This window comes from Pristis pectinata, chromosome 4, assembly GCF_009764475.1.
Source record: "Pristis pectinata isolate sPriPec2 chromosome 4, sPriPec2.1.pri, whole genome shotgun sequence".
NCBI classification, from domain to species: Eukaryota; Metazoa; Chordata; class Chondrichthyes; order Rhinopristiformes; family Pristidae; genus Pristis; species Pristis pectinata.
The window spans coordinates 16,207,660-16,230,263 of record NC_067408.1 but is presented as its reverse complement, the minus strand read 5'-3'; the positions used below and the strand labels follow the sequence as shown (position 1 = coordinate 16,230,263).

Here is a 22,604-nt window from a genome sequence, read left to right as displayed (position 1 = left end):
ACTGCCTCTGCATTGGGAGTCTAACCTTGCAATATGAACAAACAAAAGATTTTTGAAGATGGTAAAATAACTGCATTTGCTAATTACAGCACTATAGGAGTAGCTTCACCAGCTGGACTGCAATGGGTTCAAAGGGGTGGTTCACCACCACCTTCTCAAGGTCAATTAGCAGTAGGCAATAAAAGTCTGGCCTTGCCAGCAAAGCACTCATCTCAGAAATAATTGCTTAAAGTATAAGTGCCGATTAGAATGCCAAAAGAGCAGAACGACCACAAAAAAAAGTTGTCCCAGAGCAGTTTCCAGCCAATGAAGTAATTTCAAAAGTGTCATGATCGTTGTGCAAGGATGAGAAGAAAATATCACAGATGTCATACTAAGTGCTCTTCAGAGGACGGGATTGGTGTGTGTTGATAAAGCAGAGTGAGGCATATTCTGCAGGGGGCTGCTGCATTACCTCCCCTCCTCCCCCACACCTGCCTATCACTCTCTCTTACCTGCATCTACCTATCACCACCTTGTGGCCCCCTGCCTCCCCTCTTTTGTCCACCTATCACTGCTCTGCTTTTCCTTCCTACATATTGGGCTTCCCCTTTTCCCATCTTCAGTCCTGAAGGGTCCTGACCCGAAACATTGACCACCTGCTTTTCTCCAAGGATGCTGCCTGGCCTGCTGAGTTCCTCCAGTATCATATTTTTCATCAAGATTCCAGCAGCTGCAGTCCTTTGTTTCTCTAGTTCTGTTGCATTACCTCAGAGCTTTGATGCTTGCTTTCAGAACCTGAAAAGACAGCAGTTCCATTCACTGGTAGTAATACTTACCTGATGGGATCAAAGTGCTAAATTTAAATGACAAGATTCTTTTATGGTAGTTTTACCTGAGGAAGAGCCTAGATCAAAGGTATTCTTTGCCATGAGCCAAAAGCTTTCAAAAAGAGGATAAGAAATCACAAACACATAATATTTTAATTAAATAGAGTACTGAATAAATACATTACTTGACAAATCATTTTCCTTAACTATTTTCAATAATCAGTTGTTAAACCAGCTCTTCAGTCTCGCTCTCTGTATTAAGGTGTGCTATCCCCAGTCTGTACAAACTATCTCGAATCACCACCTCTCCAGGCTGACAACTCTGCAAGACTTCATTAATTTGTTGGTTTACAATGTCTCTGCTAGTGAGAAAGTCAATCAAGCGATTGTATAAATAGTAGTAAGTAGCATTTTCAAAAGTAATTGATTTTTGTCGAACATTATCCACTTTACTGCTTGGAATAGTTTTGAGGATGTCACTATATGGCTCAAGCTCATTACAAAGGCTGATAGAGTGATGTCTTGTCATCGCATCCCTCTCTGTGTTCTGATCTGCATCATTGTATACAATTCTATGGACACTGGACTTGGTTATAGGATGCTGAATGCTGCTTTCTGACAGAGTCATGTCCATAGTGTAATGTTGATCGAGTAGCTCTGGACAGGAAACATGCTGGAAAAAAAGTTGTTGACAAGTAATAGCATATTCAGCAGTGAAGTCCAACAAGATTACTTGTTACCCATTTTCCAAAAGCAGTAACAATATGTATTTGGCTAATATATACACATGATAGCACTTGGCTCAAAGGGCACAGGACCTTTGGATTCTTTTGGATAAACAGGAGGATAATAATAGACAATCATAACCAACAAAGAGTGGAAATAAAAGGACCTTTCATTTATATGTTGCCTTTTATCTTTGATATATCCCAAAATATATAGCCAATGAATACCTATCAAAGTGTTATATTCTGCAGATAAATGTGCCACCCATTAAGCTACCTCTTGTGGCCATGTGGTGCTACTCCTGCCATTGAAAGAGAGGCAGCTGATTCAAATCTCAGCCCAAAGATTCCATTGAAAAGTCTAAGCAGACGTGTCAATCCCATATCAAAGAGATAAGCTTAAAGAGGATTTAATGGAGAGGAAGGTGTAATGGGGTTTGCTGAGAGAATTATAGAGCCTGCTACCTGTCAGCAGCTAACGGTAGGGTGAGAGTAGATGTGCAGATGAGAGGGTGTGGGGCTCCTTAACTGAGATGGAAAGGAGGACTTCGGAAAAAATTCAAGATGTGAAAATATGTAGCAAAAGAAAAAGAAGGCAAAATTCATACAAGTAGAATTATCCAATGAGTTTGAATTAAGAACCATGGGACATCAGTTATATTCCTGTGTTCCAATCTGTTTAGCAATATGCAAGAAAGAGTTTTCAAACAAAAAACTATTCACAGACAATGCATTAGATTTTAGGTTACTCTAATAAGTAGACATAGTACAAACCTTTGGTGGCTCCAATGGATCCGAGAAACAGCCTTGCTTGTGTTCCCACATTTGCCCTGTAATTTCTGGATACCGCACATCTGCATTTAATGCAACTTGTGGAGCCATGTCCACCACATACACAGGGGGCCAGTAGCGCGAGGATACCAGCAGATCAACGTGATCACGTGCAGATTCTCTTCTCACAAGGTATTTTGATCCACAAACCACCTAGTTAAAAAATTTAAGAGGTTGACTGAAAATGGTGGCCAGCAATTCTAAATTAGCAATTTGAAATGAGGAATTAAAAGGACTTGTATTGACAGCATATTTCACAACACTGAAGCATCCCAATGATACACTATTGAACTGTAGTTACTGTTATAGTGACAGGAGCTACAGCAGCTAATTTTCACATAATATTAGAATAAATGTCTAGATAACCAAAAGATTACGTGATAAATGTGGGAAAAGCTCCCCTGCTCTTCTTTAAATAATGCCATTAGATCTTTTATATTCCCTTAAAATGGCATGCAAAGTTTCAGTTTAATGGCTCAGGTAAAAGGCACACTTATGAAAGAACATCACCACCTCAGTATTGCACTGGAATGGTAGCCTAGGTATGTGTTTAGATCTCTGGAGTTTAATTTTAATTCATGATAGAGTTAGAATCATGCAGTATGGAAATAGACCCTTGATGTCCATGCTGACATTAAGCACCAATTTACATTTTATTCTCCCCACATTTCCATTAAGTCCCCTCAGATTCTACCACTCATCTACATACTAGGGGCAATTTATAGTGGTCAATTAAACCTCAACCACACATCCTTGGGATGTAGGAGGAAACTGGAGCACCCAGAGGAAACCCATGCGGTAAAAGGAAAACCAACAAACTCCACAAATCAGCACCAGAGGTCAGGATCAAACCCAGGTCAATGGAGCTCTGATCTTTCAGTTTGGACTCAACAATACTGTCACTTAACCATGGCTATACCAATAAAAGGTTTATCCTGTCAGCTGTCTTTTTACAAATTATTTAAAGTAATGCTTAACCTATGCTCGGTTAATGCCAGCAGTGGGAGTTTTTTTCCCGCATACAATGAAAAAGTAGTTCCATGTGTGTTCACAGCATCACTAAGGGAATACTTTATTGTGGGAGGTGTCATCCAACTGATAAGATCGTTTCAATGATGTTCGATTGGAATCTTCAAGTGGACATATGGCACTCTGCAGGACTATTTGAGGAACAGGACAATTCTTATCAACAGAAAATGATATGGAAGTTTTTTTTCCCTTGTCAGTTCTTTAGGCAGATGTTCAGGTGGTTAACAATTACAAAAGCCAGTTGGAAAGTGGAAATTTCAGCAGTTTCAAAGAGCAGTGTGCATTATGACATATTATGGTTTTAGTGCCCACTTCCAAGCCGCTAAATTGTATTAGCACTGATCTGGACTGGACATCAAATGTAGCGGAGCCAGCAGGAACATTGACCATGTCGTCTTGAATTTTGCTTTTGTATCAAAGGTTGCAGGTTTCAAGCTCTCCCTCAAAACGTGAACTCTTTAATCTAAAGAGACATATTGTAGCAGTACTGGGTGTACAGTACAATTCATTTCTTTTGGGATAGTTGTTAAAACAAGCTGCTTTCTGCCTAATCAGAAGGGTACTCAAACACCACCAGTGAGGAATTCAACCCACACCACATCATTATAGTTGCATGTGATGATATTGGGAATTTTGTAAAAACTGATGTGCTCTCAGATATTGTGGACGTGAAAAACACTTACAGAAATGAACATTTATTCTTCCCTTCCTTCCCCCACCCCCCCCCCACCCGACTGCTCATGCCCTCTCCTCCTCCCCATAGTTTAACAATGACATCAATTGTAGTCAAAAGTCAGATATCCCACAGAAAGAAAGGAACTCTACACAATTAACATTGCAATTGCCATGCCTTTCAATAAAGCATCCTTGATAGCCACTTATTATAGGTGTCAGAACTTGGTTATTTTCCTACAATTTAAATGGGATAGGTTTTCCATTTTGTTTTGAAAGGGAACTTTAGCCAAGTTTTAATACCAGTCAAGAACTTGCCCAAAGCAACTTAAAAACATCAAAAAAGAACTTCTGTTTAGTCACTCACTACACAACACTGGTTATATTACTGATTTCTGGACTGTGAAGGTATTTATCCCAAGGTGGTAATGAAAGACATTTCCAATAATGCAGCCAAAGCATCAAAAGTATGAGCTTACTGAGCCATTCTCACACTTATAAGAGCTTTTTACATTTACATTGGCCTTTTAAGCTCAACATCTGTGAGCTTACCAGTGAATATAAGCTATTACATCTAGCTCCCTTGAGCTGGCAAATAGTTTGCAGAAGCAGCTTTATAACAATAAGGCAAATTGTCAAGGAGTCTCAGTGGACAATGGACCTTCCTCACTGCCAGCGTACATGGTTGTAGTCTCTGCTGTTATGAGGAAGAAAAGGCGACAGAGCTCTGAGACTCCACTGCCGGTTGAGTCGACTGATCTACGTTTCAATGGCATTTACCCACCTTTTCTCCAGATCCAGCAAATCCCTTGCACAACAAAAATCTATGATAGAACACAGAACAGTACAGCACAGGAACAGGCCCTTCAGCCCATGATGTCTGTGCCAAACACAATGCTAAATTAAACTAAATCTCTTCTGCCTGTACATGAGCCCTATCCCTCCTTCCCTGCATATTCATGTGTCTAACAGCCTCTTAAACACTACTATTGTATTTGCTTCACCACTTTGTGAAATGTTCTCAGTTTCTTTTCTAAATAGCTCAGTACTTAATTACCTAGAGGCTTCTGTCAAATCCCTCTCATTTGAAACATCATGATATGATCACGTCTCAACATTATGCGTACAGAGTACATGCTAGATTTACACAATCACCACATGGGACACCCACATTAAAACTGCAACAAGAATCTGCAATTTTCCTCCAATTGAATTGTCTGAGCTCCATTATCAGGCCCCCCCCGGCTCTCCACACCTCTCAATGTCCTCCCATTTATTATATATTCCTTTGCCCTGTTGCACGACCCCAAATGCATTACCTTCTGTAGGTCAAACTCCTTTTGCTACTTTTCGGTCCAACTGACCAGACAATCTGCATCTTATTGCTGTCTAAGGCTATCTTCCTTGCAGTATTATCTGAAAATTTATTTATCAAGCCCCTGACATTTGTCAAATCATTAATCTGTACCAGAACAGAAAAGGGAACAACTACTGAAGCTCTGGAATCCCACTAGCAACAGCCTCCCAATCACAAAAAAAAAGAATCGACTGTTAGCCTTTGCTTTCAGCAACCTAACTTAATCAATGAATTTCATTGATTTTTACTTTTTGATCAGCCTGCCATGCAGGAACTTGTCAAAAGCCTTACTAAAGTTCAGATAAATCACATCAAAAACACTGCCTCATCACACTTCCTTACTTCTTCCTTAAAAATTCAATTGATATTCAGATATGACCTCTCCCAAATTAATTATTCCTTTCTAAATTAAGCTTGTACTGTCTCTCAGAATTGATTTCAATAACTTGCACCATTACTGAAGTTAAACTTAATGGCCTGTACCTACTTGGTTTATCCTTTCCACCCTTTTTAAATAACTGTACAATATTAGCAATCCTCTGGCACCACTTCTGTAGCCAGGGAGGACTGGGAAATTATGTTGGAACTTCTGAAATTTCCTCCCTTACTTCTTTTAACATCTTGGGATATGTTCATCCAGGCCTAGCTATTTATCACCTTTGAAGACACTAAACCCCTTAGTACTATGTTTATCCCATCCAATGCGTAACACCCTTACTTCTCCTGGCTTGTACAGCAAGGAATTGCAGAGAATTCTGAACACAGCCCAGTCGATCACAAAAACCAGCCTCCCCTCCATTGACTCTGTCTATATTTTCTGCTACCTCAGGAAAGCAGCCAACATAATCAAAGAGCGCTCCCACCCCAGTCATTCTCTCTTCTCCGCCCTTCCAACGGGCAGAAGGTACAAAAGCCTGAAAACACACACCACCAGGGTCAAGGTCAGCTTATATCTCACTGTTATAAGACTCTTGAGCAGACCTCCTGTAAAGATAAATTATTGATATTTCAGTCTACCTCGTCATGGCCCTTGCACCTCATTTGTCTGCCTGCACTGTATTTTCTCTGTAACTGTAACACTATATTCTGCATTCTGTATTGTTTTTCCCTTTGTAGTACCTTAGTGTACGTATATTTTGGAATCTGTCTGGATGGCATGCAAAACAAAGTTTTTCTCTGTATCTCAGTACATATGACAATAATAAATCAATTAACAATTCTTAAGTATGATGGCATCTAGATCCCCTTCCTCCTCTACTGTCATTAATAAAATATTCTGGATTGGTCAAAGAATAAGAAAGCATCAAATGGCAGAGAACAAGCCAATTAGCCCAGGAGATGCCCATATTAAAACTGCACACCCACACTAAAGCTGCAACAAGAGTCAACAATTTTCCTCTACTGCCTTATTTTAAATTTCTAAGCATGTTTCTACACAAGCGGCCATGATTGGATGTCCTCAATCACTTGTGTTGGGAAAGAGAGTGGTGTTACTTTTCATTAAACATGCATATCTTTAACCTCAATAGTGTGCATGCCTGCCAAAGAAGCCATTGAGATTTTATGTGAATTCAATACTACAATGCACATTTTTTATATTTTGTACTTATAATCCAAAGAGGAAACAAATGAAGGCCTTTTCATAAAAACAAATTCCCACAGAAACATACAAGGACACTGAATTCCCACTAATGTCCAATAATAATTTCAAATAGAGCAGGGTGTGAGAATGCTGTGGAGAACTGTGGCATGAAATTTAGATGACAACTCATCCAAGGCTTTCTTAGGTCAATGAAAATACTTAAATGATACTGATGTGTCAAGAAAAAAAAACAACAGAGCTTAATTGTGAAATTATTTTTCAAGTCCAATTCATGACATTCAAAACACCTACTGGAAACTAGGTGGTTTCCACAGGAAACTGCACAAGGAGAAAACAGTGTTCATCAGCCAGTATCATTCTCCTTTACTTCCAAGTAGGAGAAAACAGCATACTTGCTGATTAAAAACAAATGGAAAATTTAGCCACCATACCATACTTTGACACGGGTATGGACTAATTTATATATTTTTCTCCCAAAGAAAATCCCACATTTTGTTGATACCATGTAGAGATTACTCACTTCAGCTGGGGAGATGGGTTGGACAAAAGTAAAAATTCTCATCTGCTTAAACACTCCTTCAGTATAAATAAGGCCAGAATTGGCACAAGTATGGAAACAGATTAGTGCTATATTTTATGCTGAGAGAAAAGTGGCAAAACTTTACAATACAACACAAAGGTAACAAATGCATGCAGAATCCTGTAATCCCCATAATGCATGATTAGTCTATTACGTACTTAAAGGGCATACTAGTATGCAAATACTGCTGCCATTTTTCCTGATTGAAACCAGTTGGAGGGTGTTCACATTTAACAAAACTCCAAGAATCCAGCACCTGACTGTGCAGAAATCCTGATGGTCCAGCACCTGGCTCACTCATTAGTCCAGAATCCAAGCCCGGGAATCCAGATTGTAAGTGGGGTGTGCAGCCAGAGCTGAGGGTCTGTGGGCTGGATGTGTGGCTGAAGCTGGAGTGTGCAACAGCAGGGATCGGGAACATGGGTACGCTTGCGTTGGAGTTGAGATCCAGAGTACTTATATATTTCCTGTTCCCTTTAAACTCATCAGGTTCACTGGAAGATTTATTGTACCACTATGTAATGTGTAAAAAAGTGAAATAAAAATGTGTTAATAGGAGTAACATCCAAAAGTCTGGAAAATCTGGTAGTCCGGCATTACCAGAGTCCCAGATATGCTGGATTATTGGCATTTTACTGTACCTGGATCTAATAGCAGTTTCAAGGGCATTTGACCCCATTAGTCCAGATTTGTATTTACCCTCCTGATCATTACAATTAGCTTAATAACATTTATACACCCAAATCCCATTTTCCCTCATATACTTTACCTCCATCCACCTAGCAAAGCTGACATAGCTTTTCCTTCAACCACTAACTCCGGAGGTATATTTTTTGTAGTATATTTTCTTTTAACCCCCTCATTCTATGTTTCTTATATTTAATTTTTTAACCATGCTCCCTCAATCTTACTCTCTCTACTTCTGGATAGTAAATCCATAGGAAGGTAAATTCTAGTCACTGCTAATAACCACCTTTCAACCTTTAATCATTCTGAACATGTCTATAATATCATTCTGCAAGCTGCTGCCTGGTACTGAAGTAAAATTGTTTCAAGATTTAGTCTGAGATTATATTTAGTCTGAGATTATATTTCCTCTGGCAGCATCCAGTTAATTTACTCAAAACCCATCCTGAAACTCAAATTCTTTCCTTCAGTGTGTCTTGTCCAAAAATGCACATAATATTCCAAATTAAGTGCTTTTATACAGATATAATTTTATAAAGACTTTATCCAGCCATTATGGTCTGACACATATGCAAATCCAGGTAATATTACAAATTATAGAATATTTCTTTTAAAAAGCAGCCCAATTAATTTGTGCTGGCTTCAATGTAAAGCATTGCCACAGAAAATACCAGAAATGCAAAACACCTCTTACCAAAGCCATTAATTATGTAATTGTATAGGTGGAAACATATCCCACCACATTCTTGTACAGCATCTGATGTGGTTAACCACATCCTCCACTTTCTACGCCTCTCCAATGTTGTTTAGCCAAGTGGAACCAAACTTGCCTGGTTCCAATTTTATCAATGTGTCTCTTGCAATGGCTTCTCTTCCCATGCTCACAGATGCCTCTGGTGACCCCCCAATCTATCCTTGGCCTTGTTTTTCCCATCAATGCATCACCCTTTGGCAACAGTATTTGAAAATACAGTACGTGTACACATACTGATGGCACCAGGTGCATCTCACCAAGTCTCTTGACACCTTCACTGCCTGTCTTACTGCTCGTCCAGCAACTACTACTGGATGAGAAGAAACTTCTGCCACTGGAATCTGACAGCAGCTGAAGAAGACCATAAATCTGGTGCAACATTTGACCCCAAGATAAGTTTGTCATCAAACATAAGTTTCATCACCAAGATCATAATTTTCTGTCTCTGGCTCCTGCCTCAGCTTCTCTGCTATTGAAATCCTCACTCAGTGTAAGTGAAAATCAAAAATACTGCGGATGCTGGAAATCCAAATTAAAAACAGAAAATGGTGGAAATACTCAGCAGGTCAGGACCCTTCAAACAAAGGGTCTTCAACCCAAAATGTTAACTCAATTCCTCTTTACACAGATGTGTTCTGACCTGTTGAATATTTCCAGCATTTTCTGTTTTTATTATATTAACTATTCCAGTGCACACCTGACCGCTCTCTCTCTCTCTCATTCTACCTGTAACCCATATTCTAGTTTGGACCATACTATTCACCTTTTACCCTTGCAGACATGGATGGACGTCAATTAAGACATACTTAAATCTTATAATGTACAATATAAATTTTCAAATTCCTCCATGGCCTCACTCTTCCACTCCTTAATCACCCTGAGGCCTACAATTCTCCGAGATATCTGGGATAAAAGACATACATTGCAGCACTTGTAGAATGCTAAGTCCCTTGGGATGTTCTACCTCATCAAAAACACCATACAAATACTGTTGTTAATTTCTTGTGTGAAATTTAGTGTTGAACAGGAAGACTTTAAGGCAAGCAAAAATCAGAATTTAAAAAAAAAGGTATTATAATAAGATTTCAGTGACTAATACAGGAATTTCTGCTTTCTACCACCTTACCTGATGTAGGCACAATTTATAGACTTTTCCTCCTGTCACATCACATGGAGGTTGATCCTTTGAAGTTGATCCATCCAATACATAGGCATATAGAGCAAACAAAGAAGAACACAGTTGCTCCTGCAAAATATATACCAGGCAAACATGACAAGGAAGTAAAAACATAGTCAGCTGTCTGTTTTGGCACCAAGACAGCAATATTCTGAACATTTTCGCAAGCAGCCAAAGAACATCTGTTTTTTCAGCCCCTAGTCTTAGCATTACAGAACCATTACATGGAGTTTCTTCAGCCCTCTGAGTCCATACTGGTATTCTGCAAGAGTAATCCAGTCAGTCCATTCCCAAACTCTCTCCCTGCTGTCTTGCACCATTTTTCAACTTCAAGTACGTATCTAATTCCTTTTGAAAGTGATGACTGAATGCTTCCAACAACCCCCCAGGCAAATTCCTCTGGTCTCCAACATAACCTCTTTCTTATTCCACCCAATGCCTCTATTTGTGAAATAACCATTCACCACAATTCTTCTGTTCCTAAGGCAATTTCACCCTGTTATCAAAAACACAATCAAGTTAGGTACACATCATACAATTTTAACAAATCCATTTTTGTTTTCCTTTAAGTCATTACTTGCATTTAACTGTCTGAATGTCAATTAATTTTATCCCTGAACATCATTTCTAGCAGCTTTCTCATCACCAAGATGAAACCAAATTGGCCTGCAGTTGCTGGGTTTATCTGTATGGAGTTTGTACGTTCTCCCCGTGTCTGCGTGGGTTTCCTCCGGGTGCTCTGGTTTCCTCCCACATTCCAAAGACGTACAGGTTACGAAATTGTGGGCATGCTATGTTGGCGCCGGAAGAGTGGTGACACTCGTGGGCTGCCCCCAGCACATTCTCAGTAATGCAAAATAAACGCATTTAACTGTGTGCTTTGATGTACATGTGACTAATATATAAATCTTACCTTATAAATATATTTTTGATGGAGGATGTAGACATTAGCAATGCCCTGGAAACAGCTGAGGAGAAATGGACACCTACAGCCAGTAGCACTGCAGTTTCAGCCTTATTTTCCTTGGCAATCAAGAATACACCTCAAGCAGATCCTTAACTATAACCACTTTTCTAACATCTCCATTTTCATCCTACAAAGTATTTTAACCAGCTGATCTTTTACTGTTACTTTGGCAGCAGCAGCATTTTCCTTAGTAAAGACAAATGAAAAGTACTCACATTATTGTTACCATTTCTTCTACATTCATAGTTCCTAAATGACTATTCTCCCTTTGCAGCCATCTCATTCATTTGTATACCTTTAAGCAAACTAGTTACATACTCACGTATTATTGCTATGCTGTTACCTTTTTTTAAGTATTCTCATCCTCTCCAATCTTTCTACATTTGGTCTGAATTGCACTTACACTTTCAACCTTTTCATACATCCACGTTTTGTCATCCAGTGAGCCCTAGGTTTAGTTATTTGGCTTTCTCCCTCGTTTGAACTCACCAAAGCAGTTCCCAAGTCATTTCTTTTTTTAAAAGGGTGAACATTGTTCAACTATGGTTCCCCTGCCAAATTTTGATTCCAATTTACTCTGGCTAGATCCATGTTAAACTTAGTGAAATTGGAACTCTTTAAATTAAATGTTTTTACTCTGGAATCTTCCTCATCTTTTTCCATTGTTAATTTGAACATTGTGATACTATGATCGCTATTCCTCATATTTTCTCCCACAGACCCTTGCTCCACTTGACCACATTTTCTACAATCAATTCCTGGAATGACTCTTTTCTATGTGGACTGGAAATGTAATGATAATGGTCTCACCTGCATACTCCCCCCCCCACCCCTTTCATGATTACTTCTGCTATTTCTATCAGGATAGTTGAAATCCCCATTATCACTCTATAAATTTGCAGATAAATTCACTCCTCCATCCAATTCTAACTCATTGGTGACCTATAGTAAAACCAATAGCATAAACGGTACCTCTTATTTCTTAATGCTAGCCATATGGTCTCTGTCCTTGAATCAAGAACATCCTGTCTCTCTGCTACTGCACTATCCTTCTGAATCAACACGGCAAGATGTGAATCTTTTCTGAACTAGATATATTCAGGAATATTTAATAGCCAGTTTTGAACTTCTTTGGCCATTTTAATCCTTTTTTGATATCTTTACCTGCAACTCACTGTCCTTATTTACAGTACTTTGTGTTCTTATATACATCTCGGTAAAGTTCCCATATTCTCTTGCTATGAACCTATCCAAATTGTACTATTTCTTACTCTTGTGGAATCTGATTAGATACGGCATGCTTGTGTAGTGCTTTATAAATTGTTCAACAGATCCAATACTTCCAACAACATATTTAAATATTCATCCAACTTGGCAAAGTTGCAACACAGGACAACAGATGTGCTAATTGAAAAACAGCATGCTGTAGACAAAACTAAGCAATCCCAAAACCCTTGGTTCAGATCAAAGCTCAGAAGAACTGCCACATTTACTAATGAATAGTGGTGAGCAGTTAGACAGCAAATGGGAGGAGGCAGCTCCCAGAACATCCCTACAGTTCTGAAAAAGGTGGCAATGGAAATAGTGGATGCCTGGTTATTATTTTCCAAAATTCAATCGATTCTGGAATGGTTCCTCCAAATCAGAAGGTTGCAATTCTGACTCCATTTATGAAAGGACAGACAGAATGTGAAAATCGGAAACTACCCGACCTGACACTGGTAGTTGGGAAAATGCTAGAACTTATAATGAATGACGTATTTTCAAGGCACGAGACAATAATATGATTCAGCAAAGTCAAAATGGATTTATGAAAGGGAAACCATGCTTGACTGATCTATTGAAGTTGTTGAGGAAGCATCCAGTAGAATAGATAGGGGGTGGGTAACAAGTGGATGTGATGTCTTTGGATTTTCAAGTTTTCAGTAAGGTTCCACACAGGGTGCAGAATGATGTTAGAGCACACAGAAATGATCGTAATACTTCAACATGGATTGAGACGTGGTAAACAGTAAAACAGAGTAGGAATAAAGGAGTTCTTCTCTAGTTGGCAGGCTGTGACCACTGGAATACCACTGGTTTGGGTCCAAGTTATTCACAATCTACACCAATGCTTTGGTTGAAGGGATCAAATGCCACATTTTCAACTTTGCTGATGACATGAAATTCAGTGGAGATGCAAGTAGTAATGAGGATGCAAAAAGGCTGCAAGAGGATGTAGACAAGCCAAGTGAGTGAATAACAACATGGTAGATGCACTACAATGTGGAAACAAAACTCTTCAGTATTTTTAAATGGTAAAAGATTGGAAAGTGTTGATGCTTCGAGAGACCTCGGACAGTACCTCCCAAGGTACTGCAAACTCTTCCATCTCGGAGGACAAGGGCAGCAGATGCATGGGAACACCACCACCACTTAGCAGTTCCCCTCCAAGTCACACACCATCCTGACTTGAAAATATATGATTGGTTATTCATTGCTGTCTAAATCCTGGAATTCCCTAGCCAATAGTACCTTCACCAGATGGACTGCAATGGATTTAAGAAAGCAAGTCACCGTCACTTTCTCAAGGGCAATCAAGGAGATAGCACGTAGGGATCATTCTTAATTCTGCATTTGAACCTTTGTTAGTCTTTTGATACTTAGCTCTTGGACAAGCAGACAGGAATTCGGCAAATGTCACTGTTGTTAAGAATGACATTTTCTCAAGAGACTGCACTATGGAAAACTAACTACTTGAGGATTTTGGCAATATTCATCGCACAGATGTGAAGTACTGGCTAAATTTCAAGGGCCAGAGTTGAGATTTGGTGCATTCAAACAAAATCTAGGAACCTAGTTAAAACTTTTCCTTTATAGCCAGCTAGACAATGTAAAGATAACCAATTTGTTTATAGGTCAGATGACAAGTCTAGAAAGGACATGGACAAGGAAGTCTCTGCAGTGAATTAGCCTTCCAATTTCAAATACAAAATGCACAGCAATTGCTCTATTCAACCTATAACATGCAGTTAGAAAATCATGATTAACTTACTTTTTTGATCACAGTGGACCTACTAATCTATTGCTTCATTTGATTTTTAAGAAAGCATCAATAATTTTAGTTAATAATAATTACTTAAGCATGTCAATATTTAACTTCAAATATTTAAGTATTTAATTGAAATAACTTTAGTGATTTTGAGATAAAGTAAAACTTAACAAGTGGTATGAGAGTAAAAGTCAACATCTTGATCTATTGAACACTATCTATAAAAGGATCTTGTCCAAATCTTATTTCACATGCAGATCTATAAAAATTTAATTCTTAAAATAGTTGTACAGATCAACTATAATGTTGTGCAGAAATTAGGTTGAAATTGCACTGATCAAAAAGATTTTTTTAAAATTTACAAATTCTGAAGGAATGAGAATTGCATAGATGCTAAAGAAAACACAAGGTCGAAGTTCGGATTACCAAGGCTCTTCCTTCAAATTTTCTGGAGGACATAAAAACTGAATAATACATTAATATCTTTTTAATACTAATCTTTGAATTTCATCAATTCTTATTTTATGGTGGAGACTCAGTAAAAAAAAACACATTTTCCATCAAAAAATTATATGCATCCTATCCAAAATGGAGGGATCACTTTCAATGACCTTGATAATTATTAAAGCCAACATATTAACATAATGGGCAGGCTGCATATAATAACACTTTTCATGGTAGCTACTGTCAAATTAAACATTGGGCATCATTAATTTCAGTCAGATTTTAAAATACTTTTCTTCATGATCAATGGATTCATTTTGAAGTACTACTACTTTGGATGTTAATTCAGCAATCCTACCACAATGATTCATCTTGAATTCAATAAATAATGCAATAATCATTTTCAAAATGAAATCTTGGAGATTTCAGAGTTTACATGAAGCAGCAAACTTATTTGTTTTAATTAAAATTAGCTTGAGTGCATTCTAAAGCAGGGTATATGGATAGGGGTGGAGAAGAGCAGTAGCAGTGAGGTAAGCTGGATAAGTCAAAATTTCTAGCTTCCTGTTCTTTACGTACAGGTCATCCTGGGTAATGAATTGGTTCCGATTTTACAGACACCCTTAAGTTGATTTTGTCCATAAGTCAGAAAATACACAAAAATCACTTGATATGGTAAACATACGTCCACAGTATCATAATGAATAACATCAAAACCACATAAGACAGATAAGAAAGAACAATTACTAAAAGTGGAGAGCGAGAGAGAGAGAGGAAACTTGATCTGCCATTCACAGGAGCGAATCTATGTATGTCGGACTTTAGAATTTAATAATATAATTTAATAATAATAGCTCATTCGTATGTAGGGAGTGTCCAGAAGTTAAGCGTTCTTAACCCAGGGATGGCCTGTACAAATACTACTTACCTTGGAGTCACCTGGATGAACTGGGATGTCACATGACATTAGCAAGTTTCTTAGTTCTGCTTCACTGTAGGAGTTGAGCTCCTCGGGTTTGAAAACTTCATCATGCAACAGTCTTACCAATGCTCTTGGATTTCCTAATGAAAGCAATAATGGCATGTAATTCATGGCAGGACAAGCACACAAGTTTCCATATGATTTTAGATCAAATGAAACATCGAGAGTAAAATTATAATTAGCGTATTTGTTTAAATATTTCGTATAAATTAGACCAGTTCTGAGAATACTGTGGAAGTATCAATCTATTTCACCAATGGTTCAAATCAGATGGACAGCAAGGAGCTGCAAATTTCATACCGTTAATGTGCAGGGCTTCAATCTATGGGTTGTAATTAATAAAAACTGAACACACTTTCCCCAAGTCCTCCCAGAAAATAGATTTTCAATTGTTTTCATCTCTAAGACTTCGTGCTAGCAATAAATGTCAACCTTGTAGAATTTTAAAATGCAACTCATTTTGTTAAGTGTGCCCTTTGTGGCTTTTCAAACCTATTTGTCGAATGTGCTGCTCAGTGGCATGATTAGTGAAAAATGCTGGAAGAGTAAAGCAGAGGTGGAAATAGGCAAAAATATAAGATGTTCATGACTACAAGAGAAAATGAGGATCTTGTCAAAGTAGTAATTATGGTAAAGCCTGAAGTCATCTAGAACTGTTATGATGACCTATTTTGACTTAGTTGTACTTTATAAAGACCAAAAATTGAGTGATTTTGCCAAACAGAAATAAAAACAGAAATTACATGTCCAAACAGTATAAAAATAAAATCTCAAAGTTCAAATCCTATTGGTGTCCAACAATGACAATGAAAGATCATTGATAACATCATAATCAAATCTTTATTATCAAGCAATAATTCAGTTAGCCACTGAGAATTAGAAACTTAAACCAATCTATAACTAAAATGAATTGTGGGTGTATAAATATATTATTCTCCTGATGTTTAGCCCCCTCCCTGAAAAGAACTTTGAGCCACTGGTTAGCGCCTCATCCTTTAGCAAGGTCAGGAAATTGTGCATAGAAACAGCAGACTCAAACCTATGCAGAACTTGAGCATCTTACCAACAACTGGCTGTGGCTGAGGGTTTTTATCTTTCTCACTATTAACCACCACAGGCCCTCTCAGAAGTGGTGGAATGAATGGAGCAATTATGGAAGCATCAAATTTTGTGATTGGAATACTAGATGGAAACACTGCTTGTTCGATGGCTTCATTCTCCATTGTAGACCAAAAATCCTCCACATTCACTTCATCTGAGGTAAGGAAATCAGGCCAGGTAAACTGGAAGAGAGGTCACAGAAAGCAGAATGAAAGCCAGATCAAAACATAATTTAGTATATCACTCCATTAAGCCTGTATGCTTTGCATCCCCAGCATGCTGATTTAAAGGGCTGGATCATGCTGAGGTATGCCAGCTACATCCAGCCCAGGTAAATGCAGATGTGAGCAGAAAATAGATCAAAATACTGGGTGGCAGACTGAGCCAGCACAATATAGCTTAGGTGCACCTTTAAGTAAAATGTAAAGTTAAAGTCAGAAAAGGAGACACAAGAGACTGAAGATGCTAGAATTTGGAGTAACAAACAAACCTGCTGGAGGAACTCAGCTGGTCGGGCAGCATTTGTGAGGGGAAAGGAATTGTTGACGTTTCAGGTTGAAACTCTGCTTAACCTGCTCTTGCTCTTCCACCCGCCACCGCCCCCGCACCCCCCCCCCCCCCCCCCCCCCCAAGATGCTGCACAACTTGCAGAGTTCCTCCAGCAGATATAAGGGCAGAGAGGGGTTGCCCTGTGGTTCAATACGTAAACACATACTGGATGATGTGCACACTCGTAAAATCTTGGGGTTCGATCTTTAATCTGAATTGTCTTGGTAGATGCCATAATAGAAAGACAAATTTCTTGGTCCCTGATCTATGAAGTAAAAATTAGAATCAGGTTTATTATCACTGACATATGTCATGAAATTTGTTGTTTTATGGCAGCAGTACAGTGCAAGACATAAAAATTCTATAAGTTACAGAAATAGTGTAAAAGAGGAATAACGAGGTAGTGTTCATGGACCGTTCAGAAATCTGATGGTGGAGGGAAAAAAGCTGTTCCTGAAATATTGTGGGTCTTCAGGCTCCTGTACCTCCTCCCCAATGGTAGTAAGATGAAGAGGGCATGTCCCAGGTGGTGATGGTGGATGCTGCCTTCCTGAGGCACATCTCCACTAATGAGCACCAGCTATTTATAATCCTTGCTGGAAAGTATCCATGGACATTGGATACTTTGTCCAAGCTACATTATAGTCCAGAACCTGCAGTTATTTTGGTTTTCATATTTATGGTCCAGATCCTAAATTAGATTACCTGTTTGTACTTCTAATCTAATATTTGCAAAAGGAATACAAAAATGGTTAATAAAAATGAGAATTTGAGGTAGTATATATGGAGAAACGGTGTAATTGAGTGCAACAGGACCAATACTTTAGCCGAAATGCAAGAAATAGGAGTAGGCCATTCAGTGCCTCAAACCACCTCTGCCACTCAGCAAGACTGTGGCTGATCTTCTGCTTCAACACCACTTTCTTGCCCTTTCCCTGTACAAAACTCAGATCGATAGAAATCAATGACCGAGCCTCCATGGTGTTCAGAGATAGAGGTATAAAGATTCACCACCCTTTGAGTTAAGAAATTCTCCTTAAATCCCAGATAGCCTACCCCTTATTTTGAGACTGTGATCACTAGTTTAGTCTCCTCAGATAGGGAAACATCCTTCCTGTGACTACCCTGGCAAGCCCTCTAAGCATTTTGTACATTTCAATAAGATTCTCTCTCTTTCTTCTCAACTTGAATGGATAGTGGCCCCAGCCAACTCAGTCCCTCGCATGTGATAGACCTGCCTTTCCTTGAACCAGTTTGGTGAATCTTTGCTGCAGTCCTTCCAGAGCAAGTACATCCTTTTTATTGCACATAGTATCCTGACGGAAATCCTTACATTTTTCTACAATGTACTCCATGTGCAATGTTGTTGCTCACTCATTCATCTTGTCTGCTTGCTCTTGAAGCTGCTTTGCATCCTCTTCACTACTTACATTCCCACTTAATTTTGTGCCATCAGCAACGTTAGAAATATTATATTTGGTTCTCTCACCAAAATAATTGATAAAGATTGTGAATAGTTGGGGCCCAAGCACCAACTCCTACACTATTCCACTAGTTGCAGCCTGCTAACCCAAGTGGACCCACTTATGCTTTCATCTAACTTTGTGTTAACCAACTCTCAACCCACACTAGTATAATATCCCAAATTCTGTGTGCTCTAGCTTTTTTCAGCAACCTTATCTAAAAATCTGCCCCTTGCACTATCTCCCCAAGCCATGTATTCATTTCCACTTTTGTAGCTATTTGTGAACTTGTTAGTACGTGGCACTGGGAGCTCTTTCTTTACATTGTTATTAATGCAGGAGGGAAATACTGTCAATCAATTATCTGAACAAGGACCTTAGAGGACATCACGTATCCTTACAAGAATAAAAAAAATCTGTAAAAACCTAAGTGAATACGTCATAATGTTTCAACATACCTCAACATTTTTTAGTGCGAGAACATTTGCAGAGTTTCTCTGCGCTACTTCTAGCTTTGGTGCTATTCCACAGATCCCACATATCATGTCATTGTAGTCACGAATGGTGAGAGACTCAAATGCCCAATACCCATTCCACAGAAGCTCTTGAAGCTGATTCAGCTGCTCCTCAGACAAGGTTTTCTCTGAAAAATAAGTCAGACAACATCTGAGATGATAACCCTAATTTTCTGCAGGCAGCCCCCAGAACACTCTACGCAAAGATTCATTTCACTGTGTGTTTCGATGTACATGTGACTAATAAACAAATCTTAATGTTAAACCTATATTCATCTTCAGCCATTTCGCCTTTTTACTATACGGGTTCTAAGTCCTAATTGAACCTGGTAGAACTGATCTTACAGCCAGTAAGCATGATTGTGGCAAGTTTGATAGAAGACTGTAATCGGGAATCTGAAGTGTATTCTCTGACAATCAGGTAAGTGTGGCTGGATAGTTCATGTTTTTTTATTAACACAAACATGGACTAAAACGTTCTTAGTAAATGAAAAGCCCATCAACAAATACAGCAATTCAAGTGCAACAATATATTGATTCTCTGGTAAATTCTTTGATCTTCTGGAAATGACTTCATGATAAAACTTTGATTTTTTTAAAATTCACAAACATTTAATATTAGTCCATTTAAGGAACTGTCAATCTAATACATAATTAGAACATAGAACACTACAGCACAGTACAGGTCCTACGGCCCACAATGTTGTGCTGACATTTTATCGTGCTCTAAGATCTACCTAACCCTCCCCTCCCACATATTGTAGCCCCCTATTTTTCTATCATTCAAAATTCTTTAGAAATATGACTGGATTCCCTTACTTTCTCTAAAACTGAAGTGTTAAACAATTAAGTAAGAGTCTTATAACCAAGCACATTTTTTCAAGATTCCCTTTTGACATCATAGAACCATACAGCACGGAAACAGGCCCTTTGGCCCAACTGGTCCATGCCAACCAAGATTCCCACCTAAGCTAGTCCCATTCACCCACGTTTGGCCCATATCCTTCGAAACCTTTCCTATTCATGTACCTGTCCAACTGTCTTTTAAAGGTTGGTATTGTACCTGCCTCAACCACTTCCTCTGGCAGCTCATTCCATATACGTACCATCCTCTGCATAAAAAAAAGTTGCCCCCTCAAGTTCCTATTAAACCTTTCCCCTCTCACCTTAAACCTTTTACCTCTAGTTCTTGATTTCCCCAACTCTGGGAAAAAGACTGAGGGCATTCACCCTATCTATGCCCCTTTTATACATTTCTATAAGATGACCCCTCAGTGTCCTATACTCCAAAAAAAAAAGTCCTGGCCTGTCCAACCTCTCCCTATAACTCAGTCCTTCGAGGCCTGGCAACATCCTTGTAAATCTTTTCTGCATTCTTTCCAGTTTACTAATATCTTTCCTATAGCTGGGTGACCAAAACTGAACACAATACTCCATGTGCAATCTCACCAGCATCTTGTACAACTGCAGCATAACCTCCCAAATTCTATACTCAGTGCCCCAACTGATGAAGTCCAGCGTGCCAAAAGCATTCTTCCCTGTCTACATGTAACTCCACTTTCAGGGAACTGTTTACCTGAACTCCAAGGTCCTTCTGTTCTACAACACTCCCCAGGGCCCTACCATTTACTGTGAAGGTCCTACCTTGATTTGACTTTCCAAAATGCAGCACTTAGCACTTATCCAATTTAAACTCCATTTGCCATTCCTTGGCCCACTTACCCAGCTGGTCAAAATCCCCCTGTAATTCTTGATAACCTTCTTCACTGTCTACGATACCACCTATTTTAGTGACATTGAAGAGTACATTTGCACTGTGTTAAAAAGCAACCAGTTAAAGCATCGAATCTGACATCTTCAAAGTTTGGGGGGTAAACACTATAATAAAAGCACTGAACTTGATAAATTTGTTCATAAATAAATCCTGGAACTGGTTGTCTGATGCACAGCAGTGAACTGACGGGACAGTGCTACATGTTAAAATCTACATTTCTCACAATGTGGGAGGCCAATCAGCCCATCGAATCTATGCTGGTTCTCAGAGCAATCCCATTACTCCACTTATTACCCCCTAATCTGTTCCCTCTTACATGCCTATTAACTGCCCCCAATTCTCCTACCATTCCATCGACACCAAGGGTAAATAACTAACAACTAAGCTTCCAATCAAAAATGGTACATTGTTTGGAAAAGGGTTTCTTCCTAAATTATACAGACATTAATAAGGATTCTGGTGATAAATCTGCTGCATTAAATTCAACTTCAAAGGAAAGACCAAGGAGCAGAAGATAGCAAGCACTTAAGATTTAGGGTGGATCCAAACAATCCATATAAAAACAGAAAATATTGAAAATATACAACAGGTCATGCAGCATCTGCAGATAAAAAGAACAAAGTTTTTGTTTTGGGTCAATGACCTATTGTCAGATCATAAGACTGTAAGACATAGGAGCAGAATTAGGCCATTTGGCCCTTCGAGTCTGCTCCGCCATTCCACCATGGCTGATTTATTTTTCCCTCTTAACCCCATTCTCCTGCCTTCTCTCCATAACCTTTGATGCCCTTACTAATCAAGAACCTATCAACTTCCGCTTTAAATATACCCAATGACTTGGCTTCTACAGCCGTCTGTGGCAATGAATTCCACAGATTCACCACCCTCTGGCTAAAGAAATTCCTCCTCATCTCTGTTCTAAAGGGACGTCCTTCTATTTGGAGGCTGTGCCCTCAGGTCCCAGACTCTCCCACTACTGGAAACATCCTTTCCACGTCTACTCCATTCAGGCCTTTCAATATTTGGTAGGTTTCAATGAGATCCCCTCTCATCCTTCTAAACTCCAGTGAGTACAGGCCCAGAAGCTCTTGTCCATTAACCCTTTCATTCCCAGAATCATTCTTGTAAACCTCTTCTGGACCGTCTCCAGTGCCAGCACATCCTTCCTTAGATACGGGGCCCAAAACTGCTCACAATACTCCAAATGTGGTCTGACCAATGCCTTAAAAGGCCCAGCATTACATCCTTGCTTTTATATTCTTAGATCCTAGCAATCTAGCAGTGGTCTGCTTAGATTGAAGACCATTTCAACAGTGGGTGCAGCAGAGATCCAAGGAGGCAACTTCTTGATAGAAAGAACAAGATGCCTACAATGTTGCTTTTATTGGTGTGTATCAAAAAATTAAAAGGAGGAAAACAAAGAAAAAAATTGTTTAGCTAGGGATTCATTAATCCACAGGGATTTTGAATCCAGCATCAAGAAAACATTCACTATTATACCTGTGGAGCTTAAAGTGGATGCATAGCCTTTTGGGGTGGTATGCGCTCAGATCT

General features: G+C 39.0%; 1 protein-coding gene across 1 annotated transcript in view; it reads right to left on the bottom strand.

The window, feature by feature from the left end:
- Positions 1 to 509: 509 nt before the first annotated feature.
- The window catches only part of hmgxb3 (HMG box domain containing 3), an 82,493-nt gene continuing 60,398 nt past the window's right edge, over positions 510 to 22,604 (bottom strand). The window contains exons 18-23 of the mRNA XM_052013562.1: positions 19,220 to 19,404; positions 16,712 to 16,931; positions 15,595 to 15,728; positions 10,174 to 10,293; positions 2,309 to 2,518; positions 510 to 1,482 (exon numbers count right to left, since the gene is read on the bottom strand). Coding sequence (XP_051869522.1) covers positions 1,036 to 1,482; positions 2,309 to 2,518; positions 10,174 to 10,293; positions 15,595 to 15,728; positions 16,712 to 16,931; positions 19,220 to 19,404 — 1,316 coding nt within the window. The 3' untranslated portion in view covers positions 510 to 1,035. The remainder of the gene's footprint in view (positions 1,483 to 2,308; positions 2,519 to 10,173; positions 10,294 to 15,594; positions 15,729 to 16,711; positions 16,932 to 19,219; positions 19,405 to 22,604) is intronic.